The 25,681-nt window shown below is 43.3% G+C and overlaps 1 protein-coding gene across 1 annotated transcript in view; it reads right to left on the minus strand.

Moving 5' to 3' along the window:
- The window catches only part of LARS2 (leucyl-tRNA synthetase 2, mitochondrial), a 133,693-nt gene that overhangs the window by 88,178 nt on the left and 19,834 nt on the right, over positions 1 to 25,681 (minus strand). Inside the window, exons 4-6 of the mRNA XM_019630964.1 lie at positions 24,982 to 25,073; positions 22,995 to 23,055; positions 3,457 to 3,546 (exon numbers count right to left, since the gene is read on the minus strand). Coding sequence (XP_019486509.1) covers positions 3,457 to 3,546; positions 22,995 to 23,055; positions 24,982 to 25,073 — 243 coding nt within the window. The remainder of the gene's footprint in view (positions 1 to 3,456; positions 3,547 to 22,994; positions 23,056 to 24,981; positions 25,074 to 25,681) is intronic.

The following is a 25,681-nucleotide window of genomic DNA, read 5'->3' on the forward strand; positions in this document are numbered from 1 at the left end:
CCTAAGTAGAGTGGGAAATTCTGAAGATATTTCCACTAATTCTCTTCCTACTCTTTTGTTTCTGAATATTAAATATTTAAAAAAAATTACCCAAAACTAAGAAGCAGGTGAAGTTATTTTATAACTCTGCCAGGGTGCAAGGGGAGAGGTTTACTTGTAGAAAACTCATATGTAGCAAGGTCAGTGGTTTTTGTCTGAGAATACTGCAAATGGTTCCCATCCAATGACAATGCAAATGATTTCTGTTTCAGAGAAAAGATAGCCCTAAAAGTTAGGTTTATTGCTTGTAGGACATTAAGCAGTTTTGATGCTACTGGCGAATTCATTTCAGCATTCCTTTGGCTCTATAAACTCAGATTCCTTGAAACTTCATTTGAACCACTCTTAACATATAACTGGTTCTCTCACTAATAAATGAATCAAATAAAAATATTTTATTTGATTCATTCATTGAATTGAGCGTTCATTTTGTATTTGTATGGAAGCCATGTTTCTAACTTTTGAAAATTATGCTTTAACAACATGAGAAGGTCAGTTGCAGTCAGGAACTTTGGACAGGTGGTCTCGTCCGGCACAGTCCTCACCTGATGATGGGGCTCTGAGATTAGAAACGACTATGGTGTTTTCAGAGTTAAACTGACCCAGGAGGGTGTACAGTGCTCGGACATTAGTATGACTCGGTTCCACAAAGTTCTCACTCTCGATTCATCCCAAATGTTAATGGGCACTCAATACTTTCTTTGAAAAATAATAAATTTAACATAATATTTTAAACAACCAACATTTTAATATTCTTAATTTAAAGATAGCAGGGGTAGGAGTTGTTTACTGTGTATATTGGGTTACAAAGTGTGTCCATAAGCGGCCATTTGCCTTTTTCATCATGCTAACATTTGCACTGATAGTACAAAAGCAAAGGTGGGTAAGACTGTTGGCTGTCAGCATGAATCGGGGCAGTGCCACCAAATGGTATACGTGGTCACTGGGCTCTTCACTTCTGAGCACTCACAGTATAAAGGGGAAAAAAGCCAGTTTCACTAAGAATGGCCTTGATGAAGCAGCAACATTTATTAATTTCATGAAATCTTAACCCTTGAGTACACACCTTTTTAGTATTTTCTGTAATGAAAGGGGAAGTAGGCATAACGACCTCTGTTGCATAGCAAAGTGTGAAGACTGTCTCGAGAAAGCACTAATGTGACCAAATAGTGAGCTGGATTTGCCACTTTTTTTTTAACTCTATTTTTGTAACTGTATTTTTATACGAAAGAATGACTGACGATAAATTATCGTTATTCAGACTTAGGTACGTGGCACACATTTTTCTCAAAATACACAGACTGAGCCTGTCACTCCAAGGAAAACAGCTGATGGTATCTGTTGCCAATGATAAAATTTGAACTTACAAGTGAAAATTAGAATTTTGGAAAACTTGTATCTGCCCACTATGAGCTCATGGCTTCCCAAAACAAAGACTCTTCTGACGATGCTGTTATAATGAAATATGTCAACATTTGGAAGATCTGTATAAACCACTGAGCCAGTATTTTCCAAATGATCAAGCATAATGCTACAAAAGTATGCATAGGTAAAAAACCCATTCCAAGTGCAAGATAGACCGATACATTTTAATATAACAGAGTACAAAAAGTTCATCAAAGTTTCAGGTTCAACATTGTAACTACCTTTATTAAGAAGCCACCGCTTGTTGGTTAAGAGCTGGCTTGGGACGCCAGAGGGCCCCAGTTCGGATCCCACTTAAAAAAAAAAAAAAAACTTAAAAAAAAAAAAAAAAAAAGCCACCGTTTGTTGAGTTTTGGTGTAGTATCAAAGACCATTCATCGTTATGTGAATTGGCTATAAAAATGCTCCTCCACTTTTAGCAGGCTCTGTTCATTAGTTCTGGTGTTAACCATTATAACTTTAAGTAATAAAATTATACTTTTGGTCTCTTATCTTTAGACAGCTCTGCTGACCCTCTGCCATGTATTATGAGATATTCAACATGGTCATACAGCCTTCCTCCCACCCCCGATCCCTCTCCTAGTTTTTGCTATTTTTGTTACCTTTAGCTTTAATAACTTTCTAACTTAAAAAAACAAACAAACATGTAAACGTCTAATTTTGTATCCATGACTCCTTGCTACGCAAGATGAAGGGATCATCTCACACTTGCTTGTACTTCTCTTTCCCGATTTCACCTGGGTTTTGTTAGCTATATTATCTTTACGTTGTCAAGGTTTAAGATACTTTTGTTTTATTCTGAAATTCAAGTTGAGCCTTCTGCATGTGTCTCTATATTGATTCTAAAACTTTTCACACTTAAAACATAATGATTATGTGCGTACTCTTCACTGCGAGACCAAGCAGTGTGATGTGTGACCCACAGAGAAGAAAATGTAATTCTCTGTCATTAAACTCGCCTGGTCAAAGGAGCCTGTCTCCAGCATAAAGGTACAATGCATTTTCTACTTGTTACTTCTGAAGTTTCTAGACCAGTGTTGTCTAGAACATTCTGTGATGATGGAAATATTCTATATCTGTGCTGTCCAATATCAGCTACTAGCATGGGAATGTGGCTAGTGTGACCGAGGACCTGAATCTTTAATGTTAATTAATCTCTTTTTTTGTTTGTTTTATTAAATGTATTGGGGTGACATTGGTTAATAAAATTATATGTTTCAAGTGTACAATTCTATAATACATCACCTGTATGTTGCACTGTCTGTTCACCACCCAGAGTCAGTTTTCCTTTCAGCACCATATATTTGACTCCTGTACCCTCTTCTACCTCCCCCCTTACCCTGTGGTAACCATTAACTTTAAACTTAAATATCAACAACCACAGGCCATTAGTGGCTAAAGTCCTGGGCAGTGAAGTTCCAGGCCACACTATGACACTCTTCCCCTCACCCCGCTCTCACCCCCACCTAAGGCTTATCTACTATTATTGAGCTCCGGCCATAACCAGTACCTCCATTTCTTGGGAGATCACTATGTATAGGCACTGTGATAGTTGTTCTTTAAATATTATCTTTCTCTTCCCAAGACCCTGCAAGGATGATGTTACCAGCCCACTGGGCAGGTGAGAGCGCCCGACTCCTGGAGGTTGCATTACCCAGCCGGCACACAGCTGGGAGGGGGAGCTGAGCGAGGCTTTGAGAAGCCTGCACTCCTCCTGTGCTCCCTCCCTGATCTCAGTACAGGCACCAGACACTGTGTTACGTGCTGGGAATTCAAGGGTGAAGAAGAACCCCGTCCTGTCCTGGAGCCACCAAACAAAACCAGGCAGTCGTTACCATCTGGGTCTGCTGTGATTGATCATGAACTACAGTAGTATTCATTTTCACAGCTACTGTGCAAACAGGTTTTTTCATTTCTTATTTAACAATGATGTATTCTAAGAAGATGGAAAAAATTTACAAAAATTTTAAAATGCATCTAACTTGAACTTACCTCCTTTTGATAGGCCAGTCCAGCTTCGTAGAGTTTAATGAAGAGGTACTGAGTCCACTTGTAGTAATCGGGTAAACACGTCGTTACTTCCTGCCAACGAGAGGAAAAAAGAAATCACACATAGGCCATAGTAGACATTGCCCCCCATGCAACATATGCATCAGCCTTGCAATTCGCTTTGAAAATCAATCATTCTGCAAAAATTTTACCAACCTGGGCCAATTCATAAAGTGAGGGAAGAAGCAATTTGTTCTGGGAAGAGAGATGTTATTGAAATGCCACTCCCACCTTCCCAGGGTGCGTTTAATGGTGAGAAAAATCAGCTTGAAGTGTTCTGCACAACCCCTCCCTCCACCCATGCAAGTAACAGGTGAGTTACATTGTACAAAATTGGGTATTCCTGTTTTTGTCAGCACAAACGTTCTGGGGGCCAAGAAGGGGATTCATGACCGTCGTTCACTTTGAAAGCAATCACAAAACTCAAGAGGAGTCCTCGCCTGCTGCCATATGATCCTCATTTGAGAACAAACCTTGTGTTTCTACATATAACCAGCTCCTGCAGTTCATTATCGCATTTATCCCATTATGTGCATCAGGCTGGTGTCTACTTAGCAAGACCCATTGAAAACATTATCAATATTAACCTTAATCAGTTAGAAATCACCTGGCTTGTATTTCCAAGCCCAAATTGAAGGTTCCCAAAACGCATTTTCTGTCCTGAAAACACATTTGCTACAGAATTTTTTAGAAACAGGTTGTTGCTTAGCCAGCCTACCAGGTTTCCAGTTGACAGTCAAGAACGCGCGAAGACCCCTACACTCACGCTGTTCCTTTCCTAGGGCTCTTCTTCACAAAATAGCTAGCGCAGACATGGATGTGGGAAAGGGGACAGTCCCAGTGGTTCCTTTGGTTATGGGCTACTGACAGAAGGCACACATCCAGCAAAAGTGCACACAGCTCAGCCCTTCCTCGGATGACTAAACGAGAGAGCAGAAAACCCGGATGGGGGGCAAGTGTGGAGAGAGCCGGGGCTCCCAGTTTCTCTTATGTGAGCTTCTTACGTATTACATTCTTTCATGTGCTGATTTATAAAAACAGCAGAATGGCTGCTAGAAAACAAAGACTTCTGATTACCAGCTCCAATGCCCCCTGCAAGGCTGAGAGTAAACGACCAGCCAGTCTAACAGCTTCACCACGCTGTGGCTGTCCCCTGTCAGGCCAGCCCCATGCAATGCCGCAGCTGTGACTCTGGGCTATGTGCGTGACACAGCCTGTACCAGCTCCCGAGGCCCCATGGGCATCACGTCTGCAGGGGGCTTCGTGCACAATGCACTTCGCCAAGAATTGGACCAGCACACTGTGGGCAGGCTTGCTCCCCCAAACCTCCAAATTCACCCTCATCCCACATCTTTTCCTCACCAGCTACCCCCCACCCCCACCCCGCCCTATCCCCGGTAGGAATGGCACAGAACTAATTTCCTGTTTTCCAGACCAGCAACTGAAGAACTTGCATCTCTAACAAAACCCAGGGCAGAAGCTATGTTTCATTTTGTTCATCATTGTCTGCTCAGGGCCAGGCATATCGAGGCACGTCAAAATTATTGTTGAAGGAAAAAGTACACGCCATAGGCATAGGAACTCCTGCATGTTAAATCAAATTTGTATCCCTCATTTGGTTTCACAAACTAAATTCAAATTACATTGGTCCACAAGATGAACTGGGGTAAGGGATGGGGCGGGGGGAGGAGGGATGTGATAAAAATGTCCCCAGACTTTGTTATTGTGAATATGTTTGTTTCTTAAAATTCTTATTCATCAGAAGTTTAAAGAAACACGTGAAGCAAATATGAGAAAATAATGACAACTGTTAAATGTAGGAAATGAGCGTTCCCTTTTCTCTATTTTTCTGTCTATGTAAGTTTTTCATAATAAAATACCAAAATATTCTAGTGAATGTTATATGTTCATTCATTACACATTATACATTGTATGTATGTTTGAAGGTGTTTTCTCAGCCCTGAACCTGCTTCTATAGATTGAGAGTGAAAATTACACAGCAACGGAACAGCGTTATTATCTTCATGTAGGTTTATGGTTTTGAAAATCACTTTTACCTAAAATAGCAGAGAGATGATAGATCCAGCCAGAAAAAAATGAAATAATTATCCAACCAAGCATTAGCCTACTTTCAGTCAGACGTGAATGCAAAGTGCGTTCTCTTTGGAAGTGTCAGCTCCGAGGTGAGGTGAGGGGTGGGGGGTTGTAGGCCCCCCACCCCTCACCTCTGCCTTCAGACTTGGGTCTGACCTGTGTTATTTATATTGGGTTTCTGCATATGTCATTTGAAGGAAAGTAACACCATCTGCTAAAAGAGTACAGCTTGCAAACCACTGCTCCAGGACCATGATTCTCTTCCTGACTGGAGGAGAGACTGTTCCGTGATGTGACCACTGCTGGACCTGTGAGCTGGACCCGGGCCAGAGGGGGGAGCGTGCTTACTGCAAACCCCCCTTGGAGGCTGTCTGATCGTAACTGATGCTCCTTCTGACAGAAATCAGCACCCTCTCCTGCCTCCCACTGCGTGCTGGTCCCTGAAACAGCTTGTTTTCCTGGCCTGGTCAAGCATGTAATTTCCCGTACCTGGTAGCATTCACGTCCTCAGACCTGTGACTGCCCGTCCCCCACCCCCACTCCCCCCTTTTACGGTATATAATTCTTTGGCGCCTGCCAAGGGGCGCAGGAATCCGGTTCGTCGTGCAGCCACCAACACGCCTCCTATGGAAGTTTCCCTTAATACATTCTATTAATTATCAGGCTGCAGTGGCAGCCACTTCATCAGTCTTTCCCTGCCTTCCACGTACGGAGGCAGATTTTCAGTCTCTGGAACTTTCCCTGGGTCTGCCTGTACTAACACCGGATGGTTTTATTGTAATGCGTGTTTACCACACTCACACTGTCCCCTCATGCTGAAGTGCCTGAGTCACCTGCCCTGAGGAAGCTGGGGCTGCCTGAGGACAGGAACTGCACTCCTGTCCTGCATCCCCAGCTGCTGCACACAGGGCCTCCCCAGGACCCTCGGTGCCATCCACTCTGTGAAGAAATGCCAGGCCAGGTGCTCACAAGCCCCCCCAGGAATCTAGTCTCACGAGAACCATAAATGTTGGGGCGGGGGGAGAGATCCCTGCTCAAAAATGCATTTCCTGAAAAAGTCAGAGCCCCTCCCGGACCTCCCTTGATTTGCTGATGTAGAACAAAAACAAAAACAAAACAGCTATTTCTAGTCTTCTAATGCCTCATCACAGTAAAAATCATCAAAGACATTTTTCTGAAATTAAACTGCTTAAAAGTTTTAACTTTAGTCTGGCTAGAAATTGAGACTCCCTTTGCGCATTTTCACCAGGAACTGCTCGCTTACTTAAAGCCCAGCCCTGCAGACAAGGGCACCCGCACAGATGTTAACAGCCTTGCTTCCTTTTCTTAAAGGAGTCTCAACAAGGAAACTTGCTCCTTCAGGACATCTGGGAATGCCTGGAGACATTTTTGTTTGTCACAACGGTGAGGGCAGTGGTGGGGGCTGTCACTGGCATCTAGTGGATAGCGGGCAGAGACGCTGCTAAAAACCCTACAATGCACAAGACAGTCCCCAGAACAAAAAATTACCCAGCCCCATGTGCCAGTGGTGCCAAGGGGAGGAAGGAACCCTGTTCTATGGGTTTCAAACTCTTTAGTTTGATTCTGTAACCTCAGGCAGAGTAAGAACAGAGGGCCAAACAACTTCCTGGTGGGCATTCCATAAAAAGGGATAAAACCCTTTGGGAAAGGTAGAAACGCGAGTCGACTTGCTTAGGTGCCCCTTCTCCAGCTGCTGTGACCCCATCTCTGCTGAGCACTGACTGATTCCCAGTGCGTTCACCCCTTCTACCCACTCGGAGACCAACCCGAGGAGAGGCCTGGCAAGTCTGGGGGTGCAGGCAGATACAATTCCGACACTCGGCTAGGCGTGCATAATGCTACTCACTGGGAATGAGTGATTGCTTTTACTATCTAAATTTTCAATTATTTAATATACCTCCCAGTAGTCGTCTGACCCGGAAAATCTCCCGTAATGAATTTCCTGTTTTGAAGAGAGAGAAACATACCATTTTTCTTGATATGTAAGTTTACTCCCTCCCATGAAAACGTTGTTGAACAAGTAAGCATTTATAGATCATCCATTGGAGGGCTGCTGAGTGGCTCAGCTGATTAAGAGCGCGAGCTCTGAGCAACAGGGTTGCTGGTTCGATTCCCACATGGGCCAGTGAGCTGCGCCCAAGCTGAGCTGCTGCTGAGCTGCTCAACAGGTGGCAGGATGGCTCAGCTGGCGAGAGCACGTGCTCCTAACAACAAGGTTGCCGGTTTGACTCCCACAGGCGATGGTGGGCTACGTCCACTTGCAACTAAGATTGAACACGGCACCTTGAGCTGAGCGGCCATGAGCTGACGACAGGCGGCCGGATGGCGACTGGACTTGGAGCTGAGCTAGCTGCGCCCTCAGCAACTAAGATTGAAGGACAACAACTTGGCTGTTCCCCTTCCCCAATTCCTCAACACTGTTCTCCTTCCCCAATTCCCCAATAAAAAGTTTTAAAGAAATAAAAAATATAAAGATAAGCACCCAATGTCGTGGCCTCGCCCTGCCTGTACCCCAAGGGGGAGCCCTATGTCTGTGGGGTGGGGGTTCCTGCCCCCAAGCTGAGGGATAGCACCAACTTGGGAAGGCTTCTTCGTGAGGCCACCTGAGAAGTCAAAATCCTTTCACACTCCAGTGCTTTCCTTTCCCTGCTTCCCAAATAAGCCGACACCTACGTTAATGCACCCTTGTTTTTAAAACAAAAAGCCAGGTAACTCAAAGTTATAGCTCCAAAAGCAATTGTAATTCGGCCACATCCACATAGATCTATATAAAGATGTCAGCTTTTGTATCCCCAAGCTCTTGAAAGCGCAATCCATCTGCCAAGAGACCAAATTTACGCAGCTGGGACCCCCACCAGAATTCTTCCACGTTGCAATTTCACCTTCTACAGTACCTGCTTTTTAGCATGAAGCATTCATAGCCAAACACAGGGCCCAACACACAAGGTGAGCTGCCTCAGAACACAAGCGAGGCTCCAAACATCGTCCTTTGAGACCTGCCGCCCACACCTCAGACTGCACAGATTAATAACTCAGCCAGCCTTGCTAGGCGTTCCTGCAGCACGGTGACTCAGCAATGACGAAATCCAGGAAGGGTGAGCCACAGGGCCCACTTCACTGTCCCTGACATAACACAGCATTTGCTCTACAAAGGAAGAGTCACAGGCAGTACTCACCTTCTGTGTACCTCCCTGAGGTCTCCTCAGGCTAACACTCCTTGCTCCAGGAAGAGTACGAGAGAATGAGCTAAAGACAGGTAATCTGCTTTGGAGCCATTTAATGTGGGTTCAAGTCCTTGTGTCATTATTAGATCTGTGGCCACAGCCAAGTGTCCCTATCTAGAAAACAGGGGTAAGAAGCCATGTGAGAAGGCTATTGTGAAGACAAATTTGATAACGTAGGTAAAGCACAGCACAGTAGGCACACGAGGAGGGACCAACGCCTGATGCAGCCTGTTATAGGAAGGGTGAGGCTGGCTCCATCAGCATGCCACTCAAAGAGGGGACGATGCCTGTTAGGCTACTGGGACAGGGGAGAGGACAGGACTGCGGCAAGATAGCTTACTCTCCCTACCCCTCACCAAATACGGCAGAACTTTGGATTGCGAGTAACTTGGTTTGCGAGTGTTCTGCAAGACAAGCAAACATTTCTAATACATTTTAAAGTGGTAAATGAGCGATGTCTTGCAATACGAGTAGTTTCTGGAACAAATTATGCTCGCAAACCAAGGTATTACTGTATTCGCCTTCAGTCTAAAAAGAGATGGTGTTTATAAGGAAAAGACTAAAGCACATGACCCGGATGGAGAAGTCCACGTGAGGCTGCTCCCAGCCACCTCTGGTGACAATCCATGGCAGGGACAACCCGCGAGTTGGCCTCCTACCCCCCACTTCTGCTCAGGCAGGATTTAGCCGGGTCTTTGTTTCTTGGTTCTATTGCAGCTTTGACAGTCACTGGTCCCAGATCACAGAACTGCTAACATCACTCAAAGCCATGTACATTTAATTTGCATTAACCTCACAATTACTGAGGTTAGCTATCAGGATATAACAAAATAAAACAAAGACTTCAGGCAACATGTTTGTCAAGTCAGTCTTCCAGCACCCTGTACGCCGGAAAATAAACACAGTGAGAGAGGTGCGTAGCCGCCATGCATCGGTTCCCAGCGGCAAGGCTTCGCCTCTCCCTCTCCTCAGCCTCTCCACAAGCATCTGCCTTCAAAACAATCAGTCTTGGAAGCAGAGGAGCGAGGTTCTCACATGCTGTTCTGAAAAATGATCTTACGTAACATGCATCTTTGTCATTTGCTCTTTATTGTAATGGAAACGTCTGGTAATGACCTTGCTTTTTATTCCTTCCCAGGTTCTCTAATTCGAAAGGGGGAGGTTCTGAAAGCAAAGCACAGCTCAAAGGCCAGAGAAATGGCCTCGGGATTCATATTGTGGCAGCTTAGAAAAAACTACACATCTGGTCCGTACCTCGCTGGTGACTGTTCAAGGTTCCAGTTCACAGCTCTGTGCACCCGCTGTGTGGAAAAATCTGCCGGACCAGGACACTCGTGGCTACCCCTACACTAAGTCCTCCAAATGCCCAGCACTCAGACCTGGCTGCACGTGGGAATGAAGGTCCCACCGCACCCAGACTTTTCACATGCAGCCTGGGTTGTAAGCCACCACAACGAGGTTCCTCCCAAATCTACCCCTTTCATGTACTGCATGAGAGACGGGGTCTGGTCCTGCCCCTGGATTTTCACAGAACTTAATGACTTCTTCACAGAAACTGGAATGTTAGCGGGGAATGCCAACGTCTAAACACACGCTGGGTTGCCTCAGAATGACCCTGACCATGGGTGATTTTAAATTATAAATGGTTTTCTGAACTTCACTGATTTTGTACAGTGATTGTGTATTGCTCTGGGAATTAACCTAGAGTTTTACAGTTTTTAAAACAGTTTAGATTCAAACGAAAAAGAGAACAAGAGTTGAGTCTACAGTGGTGTGACCCTTGACCTGGTGAGAAGCCTTCCAATATACTTAGAATACACACCTTAAGACCCCACAGTGGAGTTTAAGGAATTAGAGATGGTTCTACAAATGTCCTGGGATTATGGTGGAGGGGCATCCACAAGGCCACCTCCAAGGCTTTAAGAAACCTGTGCAGAACCTCCAAATCCCCAAAGCCACATGGAGAAGAATCACGTTTCTCTCCATCAGTAACTTCCGCATCAAAACCAAGTGATGACTTTTCAAAAGGAGACATATTTTTGAGACTGAGATCAGTCTCTCAACTCCCTGGTCTAAGGCCGGTTCAAAATTCTGTTTCTCCCATTTAATCCACTAATGAGAAAATATTCACTAAGGGTCTACTACCCACTCCTCATTCTAAGAGACTCAATAATTGGCTAGCATGATAGAGAGAAAGTGGGGGGGGGGGTCGAGAACAGAAAGAATGGGTTTTTCACCCAACTCAAGGTTCTGTTTGTTCCTTCACTCATTGAATTATTCCACAGACACTTACTGAGTACCGATGATATAGCAGCACTGGGTTCGGTGGCACAAAGATGACCCCTCCTCCATGGCTGAGAAGATTAAGGCCTTTTCATAGGCCTTCAAAAGATCTCTCCACTCTGAAGCAAGCTTCTCTGAATTGTCATCCCTACCCCATCGCATTCATTCCCATTTACCATACTTCCCCATGTATAAGACTCTCCCATGTATAAGACGCACCTTAATTTGGGGGCCCGAAATTTGAAAAAAATGTATTACATAAAGTTATTGAACTCAAGTTTCATTCATCATAAAACTCATACAACTCCCCATCACTTGCGGGAAATGCAAGTAAAAAAATCTACAACCACTGTATAAGACACACCCAGTTTTTAGACCCCAAATTTTTCGAAAAGGGGTGCGTCGTATACATGGGGAAACACGGTATTCCTGAGGGGAGACAGGCAATCCACCACCCTCCTTAACACTCCAGGTCCCAGAGCCATCCCTCCCACCTCTCAGCTTCTGCTTTGTTCCATCTCCTTTGCATCTTTCCCAGCAGCTCTTTGTCAGCCAGAGGCCCAGCCAGGCAGGGGTCCCCATCCTAGGCCACATGGCCACCGCTTGCCCCTTCCTGAGCTGCTGTTCCCCGTGCCCCCCCCCTGCCCAGGTTTCCTCAGCCTCACGGCCACTTCCCCTCACCTCAACCTCTCACCCCCCTTCCTTCCACCATCTGTGAAATTCCATCTTTGCCAACCTTCTGCCTCTGGTCTCCTTTTTCTTCCCTGTGCTCTTCCTTTACACAGACTTGAAGAAACAGGTGTTAAGAACAGGGTAACCTAACATTGGTCTAAGAATTCACTTTTAGATAATTATCTTCCTTCACCTCAGGACTCACTTTAGACTGAAAATGGAAAATGACCGATGCCATCCACTGCGTGCTTTTACAGAACATGCATTTTGTTCTTAAACGTCTTGTTTTTCAAATCCAAGGCTACAACTGAAGTTTCAAGTGACTTGAAAGGTTCATGTTCTACATGCTCCTGAAGCCAACCTAGAGATAGAGCATTGATGGGGGGGTGGAGGGTCACGGTCTTTGCAGCTTCACAGACAACTCACCATCTCTCTGAACTGAAATCAGCTATCAGTGAACCCCGCTTTTTGCTATTCTCTTGAGCATTATTTATGGAGCACTGCTGTTTTTATGGTAAACCTAAAAGCTGTCTCCTGACACCAACTACACAAGATTCTAAGAACTATCCACAACTGGGCGAGAAGCGACAATTTGCTTAATTTCTTGGTAATTGTCCTTTGCCAGCTGACAAGAATTTCATTAAGGCAGCTTTGAACAATACAGACAGCTTTTGTAACTAGACAGTTGGGAACAGAAAACTCTCCATTAAACTACAGATGAGACTAATGGGTTTGAATTACAATTTGGTATCGGTCTGCTTGAACAGGTGCCAGTATTTCAACTATCTGAGCCAAACCAGCCCTCCACGATTGCTGCGTTTTTCTGGAAGGAAAAGAACATTAACTTTATCTGCAATGTACTTGAAATTTTCAGGATCAACAGGACAGAGTCATCTGAAAGATATTTCTGAGACGTGAGTTGTCTAGGTTTCCTGAGGAACATGAAAGCGATTGGTTTGACATGGGCATGGATTCAGGGGAAGAACAAATATCAACTCATTAACTGCATGGATGCAAAACAGTGACAGCAGTGCCCAAAATGAGCTGTTCTGCTGCCTGCCAGCCCCATAAGCAATGAGCAGTAGAAACCTGTCACAGCTTCAAAGATTTCAGATGTGACACAGACCAAAAACTAAACTATGAGCTTACAAAAAAGTATGAAAAACATTATTCTGAAGAGCTTTCAGTCCAATGGTTGTTAAAGGAAGGGCTAGGGAAAGAGTAGCCCAGATCAGAATCTCACAGGATGGGGGAGGATTTTAAAAACTATGTATGCCATCTTCTTCCAGGAAGATGGAATAGATAGATGTACTTTTCCCTATTCTTTCCACTAAGTACAACTAAAAACCCTGGACTGTGTGTGTGTGTGTGTGTGTGTGTGTGTGTGTGTGTATAAATAATAAAATAAACATAAGACTCCAAAAAAATGGAGGAGAGAAGGCAGACCACCAGGGATCTCAACACCTGGGGAATGACACAGTGATGAGTTTCATGGGTTTTCTTTATGCCTTGTAAGTCCCAGAATTGGAACTAATGGAGCCAATAACCAAGCCAGAAATGCCAAGGAGCAGACAAAAAAAAAAAGAAAAAAACAAGCCTGCTCTCTCTCACCAGAGTACCAGCAAACAGACAGCCTAGCAGGAGAAAATTTAGACAATAATTGCTCTACTCCAGCCAACACAACAGAAAAAATGGGCGCCCCACCTCCACCAGGGAAGGCTTAGTGGAGAGCCCAGACTTTCAACCTCTGCGCCCCAATCTCTGCACCAAGGTGGTGTCAAAGGAACAGTGACTGGAGAGCCAGGACTTCTACCCCCATGGGTGTTCATGAACAACCCCCCTTGGCAGTGCCAGCAGAGACCACAGGGACAGTCTGGACTTTACCCCAACCAGCAGTAATGAGGTGCTTCTCCCTCTGCCTGATGGGACAGTGTCAGAGGAATTGGAATGGAGAGCCAAGTCCAGCCCTGCTCAGCAGTAACAGAGCCACCCCTCTATGGAGTCAGCAGAGTCCACCTGAGGACAGTAACAAGGTGGCCTTTCTCAGGCAGGGTGATATCAGTGGAAGCCTAGTGGGGAGCCTATACTTTTCCCTATAGGGAGAAAACAATTCAAAAGATAGCAGATATCTCATCAGAAACCAGACAGGCCAGAAAGAAGTGGCACAACATTTTTCAAGTGCTAGAAGCAAAGAACTATCAACCTAGAATTGTATATGCAATAAAATTATCCTCCAACATTTAAAAGGCAATCAGGACATGCTCAGATGAAGAAAAACTAAGGATCTGTCATGAGCTAACCTATCCTAAAAAAAATGGCAAAGGAAGTTGTCTATGCAGAAAGAAAAAGATAAAAGAGGGAATACTGAAACATCAGGAATGAATAAAGAACAAAGAAAGAAACAAAATTATGGGTAATTACAATAGACTTTCTTTCTCTTGAGTTTTCTGAATTATTTTTAATTGGTGAAGCAAAAATTATAACTGTCTAATGTGGTTCTCGATGTATGTATTTCCTCCAGTAGATGATGTCAGAATTGAGTTAAATCGTAGGACATACAGCTGATGTTGCAGAGTTTCTTGTTATATAGAAAACACACATATCTGGTGTCAGAACTGAAGTAGCGTTATAGTATTGAGTAGAGGAGACACATAGGAGTGTGTTTTTCCTCTAGAAAATCATACAGAGAATATTCTCTGAGCACAATGGAATCAAACAAGAATGCAAGAACAAAAATTTAACAGAAAACTCTCCAAATATTTGGAATCCAAACAACATATTTCTAAATAATCCATGAGTCAAAGAGGAAGTTTCAAGAGAAATTTTAAAATACATTGAACTGAATGACAATTAAAATACAACAGATCAAATTTTAAGGGACACGGCTACAGCAGTGCTTACACTAGAATTGAGGAAGTCTCAAATCAATAATCTAAGTTCTCGCTACAAGAAACTAGAAAAACAAGAGCAAAATAACTCAGAGAAAGCAGAAGGAAGAAGATAACAAAGACAAAAGTAGGCATCAATGAAACCATAAACAGAAAAATATCAAGAGAAAAATCGATGAAACATAAATTGGTTCTTTGAAAAGATCAATAAAACTGACAAAGAAAAAAGATGGAAGAAATTATTAATATCAGAAACAAAACAGGGATATCACTATAGACCCTGCAGACATCAGAAGGATAACAGAATACTACAAACAACTTTAAATATACACATTTGACAACTTAGATAAAATGGACCAATTCCTCAAAAAGCACAGACTACCATAATTCACCCAATATGAAACAGATCATTTGAATAGCCCTAGAACTATTAGAAATTGAATTCACAATTAAAAACCTCCTCAAAAAAAATCCCCAGGCCCAGATGGTTTCCCTGGAGAATTCAACCAAACATTTAAAGAACTAACACCAATCCTATATAATCTCTTCCTGAAAATAGAAGAGGAAACCATTGCAAATTCATTCTATGAAGACAGGATTATCCTGACACCAAAACCAGACAAAGACATCACAAAATAAAAACCATAGAGCATTATACCCTGTGAATATAGATGTAAAAATTCTTTAAAAATATTAGCAAATGGAATTGAGCTATATATAGAAAAAAATTATAAACCATCATGAACAAACAGGGTTATATTCTAGGGATACAAGGCTGACACTGTGAGATAATAAGTTTGTGTTGTTTTAAGATGCTAAGTTTGTGGTAATATGTTATGGTAGCAACAGAAAACTAATACAGGAGACCTGTCTAGGATTAAAAAAAAAAATAGCTATGAAAGGCATTCTTGGGATAACTGGAAAATTCACATGCAGATTGGATATCAGAAAATATTATGAAATTATTGTTAATTTTCTTAGTTGTCAAAGTGGTATTGTGGTTATGAAGAAGGACATCTCAAGTCTTCAGACAGGAATGCCAGGGCCACCGCATCTGCAAGTTATGAAACAAATTTGGCAAACTGTCAACTGTTGAATCTAGGTGGCAGGCAAACGAGTGTGTTGATTTTATCATTCTCTGAGCCTTTCTGAATGTTTGAAAGTTATAATAAAAAAATTGGAGAAAAAAATATTGAGTTACAAAAGCTAGATATAAGAGAAGACATACTATGTGAGTCTATTTATGTAACTTTATAAAAACATATGTAAGTGGTAAGACTACGAGTATACAGTAAACAACGCAGTGATGGTCATAAATCTCAGCACAGGGGTTTCCCGTCATGGGGAGAGATGGACCTGTGATTAGAAAAGGGCACACAGAGAGCTCCTGGGTGTTGGCAAAGCTTTATTTCTTAATCCAGGTGGTGGGCATATACTGCAATAATGTATGAAGCTATACATATGTGTTTTATGTTTTGGTCTACACATGTCTAATATTTCACAGTGAAAGCAGTCATACAAATAATTCTGCACTTGCAAAAACATTGCCTATTTTTAAAAAAATTGTTGTTGTTATTCGTTTATGCTCTACCTCATGTCAGAAAGAATGGATGGTAGCCTGTATTTTGATTCCTACCTAATAAGGCTTGGGAGCACGATCATGTCTAAGATCCGTTTTTTCCAGACAGAAAAGCAAAATCTCAGACCTACTGAATCACATACTCTGTGCTTTATTTAACAAGCCCTCTTGATGATTCGGATGCTTTCCCCTGAATTCGGGTTTCAGAGCCCCTGGTGTAAATACACGCATAATTAATCCTCGTTATTTTTCATGCAGTAACAACGTCATCTTCAAGGCCTTGTAGGTATTGCTTCCTAACACATTTAAAGCCCACTGTAGATTCTGGCTTCAAAGTCAACACTTTGAAGAGACAGGGAATAAGAAAATAGAAAAAAACAAAACAAAACAGCCCACTGTATCCATACAACTACAGGCACCCACCCATTCTATCAAAGGTCATACACGCTGATGCACAAGACTGACCTGGAGGCCTCAGCCAGCTGTGGAGAGAGAGCTTGTATTCTTATTTTCTAAGGCATTTAAAGAAGGATCTAGTCTCCTCAATAACCCCAAGAAGCACTGCCCTGCAGAGAAGCTGAGGCTCAGAGGCACAACCAATCCTGCCCACCACGTGGGAATGGCAAGACCCATGACCCGAACCCAGACCTCTGAGGTGAGCATCTCAGATCCTGTCTCCTAAGAGCACCTCACGAGCATTAAATCGGGACAGTCTGGTCCCATCAGCCACGTGCACACCCTTGATAGGGACGGCCTGGCTGGGCTCATGACCACCAGAGCAGACTGCAGATAAAACGAAGTGCTTCCTTGAATCGCCTCCATTACTAAGCGACCCCAAGAGCCCTCCTTCATTAGTTGGGGCTGATGAGTCCAAGAACACTCTCCCGGCAGCAAAACACTTGTCTCACATGTTTTAGGCTGCTAAGCACCGAGCAGGCGCAGCTCTGCATGAGGTCAGCTGCACATGTGAGATGTACGTGTGATGAGATGTGGTCCCCAACCTCAGGAGGACTGCAGTTCTGAGCACTAAACCTTCCTGGGAATAGGTAAGCTTGGAATGTAAGCCACCAATTCAGTTCAGTTCAAACAAAGGCGTCGCCTTCTCCCTCCTACCCAGAGGGAAACCTCTGGAACAAGGTTAAATTTCTGACTCTGAGGGACCAGTAATCCAAAGCCAGAGATGTGTCAGCCAAACTGCTTCACCTCTGTAGGCACTTGAAAGGGAACTCGTAGAGTCAAACACTTGGGTGCCTGGTACATGTTGCCAAGGAAACCGCAGCTCCCAGCTCTCACAACGGGAATCTTCCCTGTTTTCAGGTCCTCGCTGGCCCCCAAGTTCTTTTTTGTTTTAAGCTATTCTTTGAATCCTTTTAAAGTAAAAAAACAAAACAAAACAAAAAACCAAAAAAACCCCAAAACATGAAAAACGTATATTTCTGTTATCCTGGAGCCCTCCTTATTTCTTGTGTTTAATCCTTCCTATCAAACATCTAGTCCTTTACGTAAATAAAATGCCAAGAGAGGTAAGGGCCGTGGAGCAGTAATAATTTTCACTCCGTAATCATACAAATCATGAAAATCATACAAATCATGAAGATAAATCATGAAGGCATGGTCCAAAGACCTTGTGTGTTTTAGATGAAAAGAGGGTACTGCTCCCAAACCGTGATAACAACATAGCAGTTGGGAAGAAAAGCTCAACGAAGACCCACAGAAGCACAGGCAAACCAACCCATGGTGTAAAGAATTACAAGACCACCAGGAAAATAGGCAAACTGACTGCAATCCCATGATGTTATAGTATTATCGTTCAGTGTTTTAGGTATAGTAATGAAATTGTGACTGAAGAAGGAAGGAAAGAGGAGGGAGGGAGGGAGAGAGGGAGGGGCAGTAAGCCTTCATCTTTTGCCATATATACTGAACTCTTTACAGATGAAGTTATATAATGTCTGGGGCTTGCTGCAAAATAACTCCGCGTGGAGGGGCGTAGATAAAATATGATTGGTCACATAATGGCAACTGTTGTAGCTGGGTGATGAGTGTTTGGGGGTTTCTTATACTACACATAAGCTGGAAATTTTCCATTTTATATATGTATATATATATATATATATATATATATAAATTTTTTTTTTTAAGAGGCAGGAGAGAAAGAAGGCAGGAAGGAGAGAAAAAGGAACACAGGTGAGTCGAGCAAAAGGGATGAGAGAGAACAGGGAATGGAAAGAGGGCAATGAAAGGGAAGAAAGATGAAGAGAAAGTGACAGGAACAGAAGCATGGCGATCTGTGCAGAGGGTGCAAGTGCCATGAACCCCTCAGTGGCCTTCCTGCTTCAAGCCAGCTGTGTGGCATTGATGGCACCAAATGCCTGTCCCGGTAAGAATTCTGATGGCGCCCAGTTCTGAGGTGCCTCTTCCGCTGTCCTAGGACAGCCACGCTCTGCATCCCTCCTCGCCCACACGCCCGTGGGGAAGGGTGCGAGGGCACGTTTAGAGTTTGTTTCAGAGGATGGCTGCCTACAGGGGCAGAAACTCCTGTGTTTCTCTGGCCCTCACATGGGCAGAGCTGTCAGTCTTGTTACTGGGCATCAACATGTACAGAAGACCGAACACAAGAACACCAGGAGGAAACCAGACACAAGGACATAAAGTCCAATGAAATGAGGGTAAATAAAACCTCCTCAGCGCTCCACAGTAAAGACACTCAGCAAACAGTCAACTCGTGATTACGCCAGTAAAGGAGAACAAGTTGAATTCATCCAACTATCATTTATGCCCAATCCTGGAACGTTTCCATTTTGGTTTGTTTTGATTTTACACTGCAGTATGAGTGTTTGGGGGTTGCTCAGCCAGCACCACAAACAACTGATGAAGCCCTCTTCTGGCAGGTTCCACAGGCATCATGTTCCGTCCTACCTGGTTGGGACTTAATTTTCCTCCTTATACTTTCTGACTTTGAAGGGAACTCCTAGGGACCGTTCCCGAAACAATTATCCTGATGATTCCTGATAAAAATGAGGGCCTAGAGTCTCCTTCAATCGAGATGCATAGCTGAGGCCTGGTCTAGAACCAGCTCAGGCACCAGAGACAGAGGTGAGAAGATAGAGACCGAAGTCAGAGACCTACCTGCCTCAATGGGCCACACGAAACAACTTAGAAGCTACCGCTATCATTTGTCACAAGGAACCCATTAGACCATTCCCTAGGACCGGTTCATGATCACCAGGGCCTTAACCTGAACCCACGAGAGTCAAATGGAGTCCAGACCTTCTCCTCAGGCTGCTAATTACTCCACAAGGTGAGTGTCCCGAAGAAACACCTCTCTCTCTCCCCGCCCCCCCACCTCTCTCTCATTGCAGTTTGAAATTTTATTTCCTCTTTACTCTTCCCTCAGTAGATGTTCAGTTACTCACATTCAGTTTTCAGTTTCTTACTTTCCATCTTCTCAATATGCTACAAGCTGTTTGGAGAATAACATCTAAAAAAGTGAACCAGTGCTGTGCTAAAAGTCATCATTTGAAAATCACTCTGGCTCACCAGAAATGCATTAATTCCAGAAGTGTAGAATTTTTTTTTTAATCTAGAGAATTAAGCCCTTTATGAAAGAAGGAGGCGAATGCAACTACAGGGCTGGACCATTTCTGCAGGGATTCCCGCTCCATGAGGGATTCCCGCAGAATGAGGCTGTGACCCAGGTTTTAACATTGGCTTTCTCCATCTGAGAAAGATAACATTCTGTGCCATCTTATTTATAAAATATTCTTCTAATTGTCGGCTAGCCATCTGTTGAATTATCTGTTTTTTCTGAGGCTTTAGGAATGTTACCTTGCAAAGAGCACAGATTCGCCTCATCAATTAAATAAACCAGCCCTCTGCCTCCTCGCTTTGCTGTTCCGTATGACCAGATTATCAAGGTTTCATCGAAAAGCACTGTGGACTTCTGGGCACGAGGGCACCAAGAACACGTGCATCTAAACTTGTCATTACTCTCATTAAAATGACCAACAGAATTTAAAGATGGGGATTAAGAGGACTGCACCACTGACCACAACAGAAGGTGCCACCGACATGCCAGAAATGTCAAGGAAATTTGGCGGGTGGGACCAGATTGAAGAAAAAGACCGTAAGCCAAACAGCATCTCCCCCTCTTAAGAACAGGCTGAGTACTAGGGCTCTAGCACCCCTACTCTGAAGGGCAAGGCCCAGGGGGGACAGTGGGCTATGGGGCAGATGGACAGTCCATAAACCGGACACCTCTGGCTGTGGTGGCTCAGCAGCACTCAAGCAATCACATTCAGGGGGTATCTGATGCCACAACTCATAAGTGCTCTATCAGACCAAAGATGAGACCATAGAGAATGATGCACCAGGAGCAGTGGGTTCCCCAAACCCAGACAGAAATGAACGATGCAGAGACGATGACCAAGCTTCCGCTCCCCTCTTCTCAGACCGACGGATCTCTAACCTGATAGACTAGTTAGCCCACTAAGGAAACAGGGATAAAAATCCACAAGGCGTCTACGAAGAGATTCTGAAACAAACAAGGAGAACACAGCATTCCAAACTGGTGAAAACGGTTTATTAATAGGAAGCAAAAATAATTTTCAAGAGCATCTCCTTATATTCTCAAGAAAATTTCTGACCTTACATGGTCTGTGAAGATGAGATAACAAAATAAGTAGAAAAAAAAGCATCTGGCCAAGAGGCTTGAGAAAGAACACGGGAACTGAATGAGATAAGGAAAAAGAATAGCAAATCTAAAAATACAATAGCAAAATTAATATTTGCATTAGAAACCATACACAGCAACACTGATTCTACAGAAATTGAATCAGTGATGTGGAAAGCCAACATGAGAAGTTCTTCCAAAGGAAAAGATCAAAGTCGTGAGAAGATGATTAAAATGGAGGACAGGGGAGAGCGCACACACCCAAAGGCAGTGTTCTCAAGGAGAACTGCCCCAGGAAAGACCCACAACTGGGGATTGACAGGTGAAATTAAAGCTATGAAAGTCACTTTGTCAAAGGATATTTAATAAAATGGGAAAATGTTCAATAGTAGGTAAAAAAAAAAGGAAGATAAAAACTATGCATTATGAATTCAATTTTAAGAAAGTAAATTACATAGATGTTTATAATTCCAGAATCAAAGACTGCAAAGAACCATCCCAGGATTTCAAGTTTGGTGCCCTGACTTGTGTTCTTCTTTATACTTTTCTATATTTTCTAATCTTTTAGGATAATCAGGAAATTTTTCCATTAACTTTTGAGCCACTTTGGTTTATGTTTCTGTGCAGGACTAGGCTAGTTATCATCCTAGAGAGTTAACAAGTCCACCTTTGTCCTCAAAGAATCTGCAATTTCATCTCCGCAATGCTCCAGGCAAGACTCAGTTCTCTTGGCCTCAGGCTGAATGTCATTCTCTATTAGTGACTCTCTACTGCAGCAGTTCTCAACCTGTGGGTCGCGACCCCTTTGGGGGTCGAACGACCCTTTCACAGGGGTCGCCTAAGACCATCGGAAAACAAAAAGATATTTACATTACGATTCATAACAGTAGCAAAATTACAGTGATAGAGTAGCAACGAAAATAATTTTATGGTTGGGGGTCACCACAACATGAGGAACTGTATTAAGGGGTCGCGGCATTAGGAAGGTTGAGAACCGCTGCACTACTGGCACCTCAGGACAACTTGACCCACATGACAGGACTTTTTCACGCCTCCGACAAATGAAACACTGGTGACCTTGCAAGTAAGTGGTAGAAATGGTATCAGTGGTGCAATTGGAACTTGATTCGGCCCATGAACTAATCTAAAGAAGCTCCAAAAAAAAAAAATCATGGATTGTTTAAATGTATTTGACTTTTGCTCTTTTGCACTGTGCTCATCAAATTTCAATCATTTAAGAAATTGTTAGGAAGGAAAAGAAGACCCTATTTGAGTGTGTTCCAGGTGCTTCTTCTGAGTAAAAGGATGTGAACTTGAACTTGACAGGCCCAGCAATGAAAACCCCAATCATTTTGCAGAGTAAATGGGATGTGAAGACAAATCATGACATTGGAAGGGCCCTTCATCGAGGGGCCAAGCAGCAGTCCATCTCACCTCATGGGCCCCCATCAGTGTCTAAGGGGTGAGCCTTTGGCCAGCGTTTTGGGGAGCTCAGCCATACTTACGTGAGTGTCCCTGACACCCAGAGGGGATTCACTGAACTCCTCCCGGTATGGAATTCTCTAGTGAATACACAGTTTTGTGACAGAATCACTATGGGCTCTTATGAGCCTCAATTCCAAACTTGGAACTGAAGGTAAAGATTAATAAATGGTCAACTTTTAACACCCAATCATCTAAAAGGGCCAGATGGGTTGAGAGTTCATCACTTCTCCATAGATTCTAGTCATGTTTTTAAACTATTGCTGAGAACAGCAGGAATCATTTTGTAAAGCTTTTGCCACACATAAATCAGAGCCAACTGTGAAGTTAAAGAAGAAGTTAACACTCTTAGCTCAATCCCACAGAAAATTACTTGTTTGTAGGTAAATTATCCACCGGGGATACTTTCATATTCATTGAGTGCTAACCCGTTCCTCCTGCTTTCCACCTCACTCCCTTATCTTCTCCCAACCCAAAGAGGATGCACATGAAGTTAGATGTGCCCAGTCCCCCATGCAACCAGGACTGTCACTAAAATCAAGACCTTCCCGGAAAAAGGGTTGACTTACCCTATCCCAGCTGAAACACAGGCCCAGTCGATCCAGCTGTTTCCGCATGTATTTAATATTACTGTGAAACAAAAGGAAGAAAGTTTGGTTTTTAGAAAGGGGGGGTGAAGCCAGAAACAAACTACATTTGAGAATGTGAAGGGAAGATGGAAAATGAATCACTAAGAATCAACGAAAATGCCTGCATCTTAGAAGACACCTATTCTTTGGACTCAGACAGAATCTAGTAGAAACCATAATGGTCTTTGGCCCTGGGGATGAGCTCTTCCTCTGTCCATTCAGAAAGGCCACTCCTTAGTATGTGCACTCCCGGCCCATCCATACGTCCGTATCCTGCACAGATCTGAGCCACGCATTTACAAGTTCAAAATCCACTGAAGAGAAAAAGCTTAACATGCAAACTGTGGGAATCCAAAAGAAACCTGGTTTAGTGCTTTGTCAATCAAACCCTGAAGTCTAAAACCATCCAGTAATTGGGAAAGAGGGGGAGAAGTGAATTTATCAACTTTAATACAAAATGAGATAAGAAAATACATCATTTTTTCTTTTTGTTAAAGAAAAAGGGCTAATTCATTTCTACTGCCTCCTCTTTCCGTTCCAGCAGACTGAAAATATAAAAAGCCGTGAAAAAATCCTCTAAGTGATCTTTGATTAGCTAACAATATCTTATTTTATTCCAGGCCTTGTGCTAAGCATTTTTGCAGAAATGTGCTTTCTATAGACTGAATGTTTGTGTCCCCCCAGATTCATATGTTGAAACCTTCCCTCCAGTGTGATGGTATTTGGAGGTGGGGTCTTTGGGAGGCGATTAGGTACAGGATAGAGCCCTCATGAATGGGATTAGGGCCCTTAAAAAAGACCCCAGAAAGCTCCCTTGCCCCTTCCACCGTGTGAGGACACAGTGAGAAGAGCCATGAAGCGAGGCCTCACCAGACACCAAATCTGAAGGTGCCGTGGTCTTAAGACTTCCGAGCTTTTAGAACTGTGAGAAATAAATTTCTGTTGTTTATAAACCACCTGACTATGGTAATTTGTTATAGCAGCTGACTAAGACAGTGCTTCATCTTTATCCATTCATATGAGTTAGGAACTATGACTATCCCTCTTTTACAGGTAAGTAAATTGAGGCATAGAGAGGTTAAGTAATTTGCTCAAGGTGATTAGCTAGCAAGAAGGAAAGGCAGGATTTGCACCTCGGTGGCCTGGTTCAGGGGTCATCTTTTTAAATGCTACTCTCTAGTAGAGCAGGATGGGCAGTACTGGCCCACAGGCACATGGAAGCCTGGGGTACAGGAGGGCTTGGGAGTGTGCCCTTGGAGAAAGCCATGCCCAGAATAAATTGGCCATATATTTCTACAGCAAATGCCCAAGTCCCTCTTGCTTCGAAGTTGTAAGGGCAAAAAAGGAACAGAATTTTCAGAGAAAATTCTAATAATGTGGAATATGGATATAGCTCAAACTATGGTCAAGAAGATGAGAAGCACTGTAGAAATTTAACAAATGCAACCTTCTCCTCCTTCTTTCCTCCCAAATGCAAATACTCAAAGAAAGAAGAACTTTGTAAATAACAAAGCATCAAAATGAACACATGAATGAATACCCAAATCCCTCTTTGTGACTTCTTAGTAAAAGACAAACACTAGTATATACCGGGGGCGCCAAAAAAAATGACACATTTTAAGAGATGTTATCTATGTATTACTTTTTGAAGTTGAATTGAATTATGGTATCAATGTGTAAAGTATGATGTTCGGTCAAAAGATGGCCTTAATCAAATGGATGCTAGTGTCATTCATTGTATTGCAATTTTAATACAGCTTTTTCCTTTCTTAAAATGTGCATACATTTTTTTGGCATCCTCTGTATACAACACTTGGCAGGCCACAGTGTTCTGTTTGCTTTGCTTTCTATTTCTCATGCACAGATTTTTTTTTTTTAATTTAAGGTTTCTGTATATAGGTGTTTGAATCTGCCTGCAAATACATACCTTCGTGTCCAACTTTCTGGATGTAGATTCCTCTCAATCGCAGCATTTTCGGCAGGCAGTCCAAATGCATCCCATCCCATGGGGTTGATGACCTAGAACCCAGACAAGAAATATCAGGCACAGCAGACTGCTAAGAGCTATGTCTGTATTCTCTTCTGGGCCATAAACAGGCATTTCCTCCTACTAATTTGTCTTATCCTTTTCTGGATGATTTTAAAATGTGGTTTTGAAAGCCAGCTGGCTATCTTTGCCGTAATTTAGAAGGTTATGCACCAAGGCACCAACAGCAATTATCTCTGAGTAGGTGTTTTCATGACTATTTTTTATTTTCTTCTTCTTGTCTGTATTGTCTCTAATGAACCTGAACTGTTTTTCTGAAATTATAAAAAGTTTTTTTCGGGGCCGGCCGCGTGGCTCAGTTGGTTAAGAGTTGGCTTGGGAGTGCGAGCTCTGAGCAGCAGGGCCCCAGTTCAGATCCCACATGAGGGACAGTGACACTGCGCCCTCTGCAGCTAAGATGGTGAACAACAGCTCAACCTGGAGCTGGGCTGCCGTGAGTCGCTGTGAGGAGTCGGTGTAGGCTGCAGCCCCTGCTGCAGTGGGCTGCTGTGAGCTACTATGAGTGGCTGGCAGTCAGTGTGAGGAGCCAGCAGCTGGCAAGAGCTGCCGTGAGCCACCTAAGTGGCCGTCCAGAGGCCGG

The sequence above is a fragment of the Hipposideros armiger genome, unplaced genomic scaffold (assembly GCF_001890085.2).
Source record: "Hipposideros armiger isolate ML-2016 unplaced genomic scaffold, ASM189008v1 scaffold_18, whole genome shotgun sequence".
NCBI classification, from domain to species: Eukaryota; Metazoa; Chordata; class Mammalia; order Chiroptera; family Hipposideridae; genus Hipposideros; species Hipposideros armiger.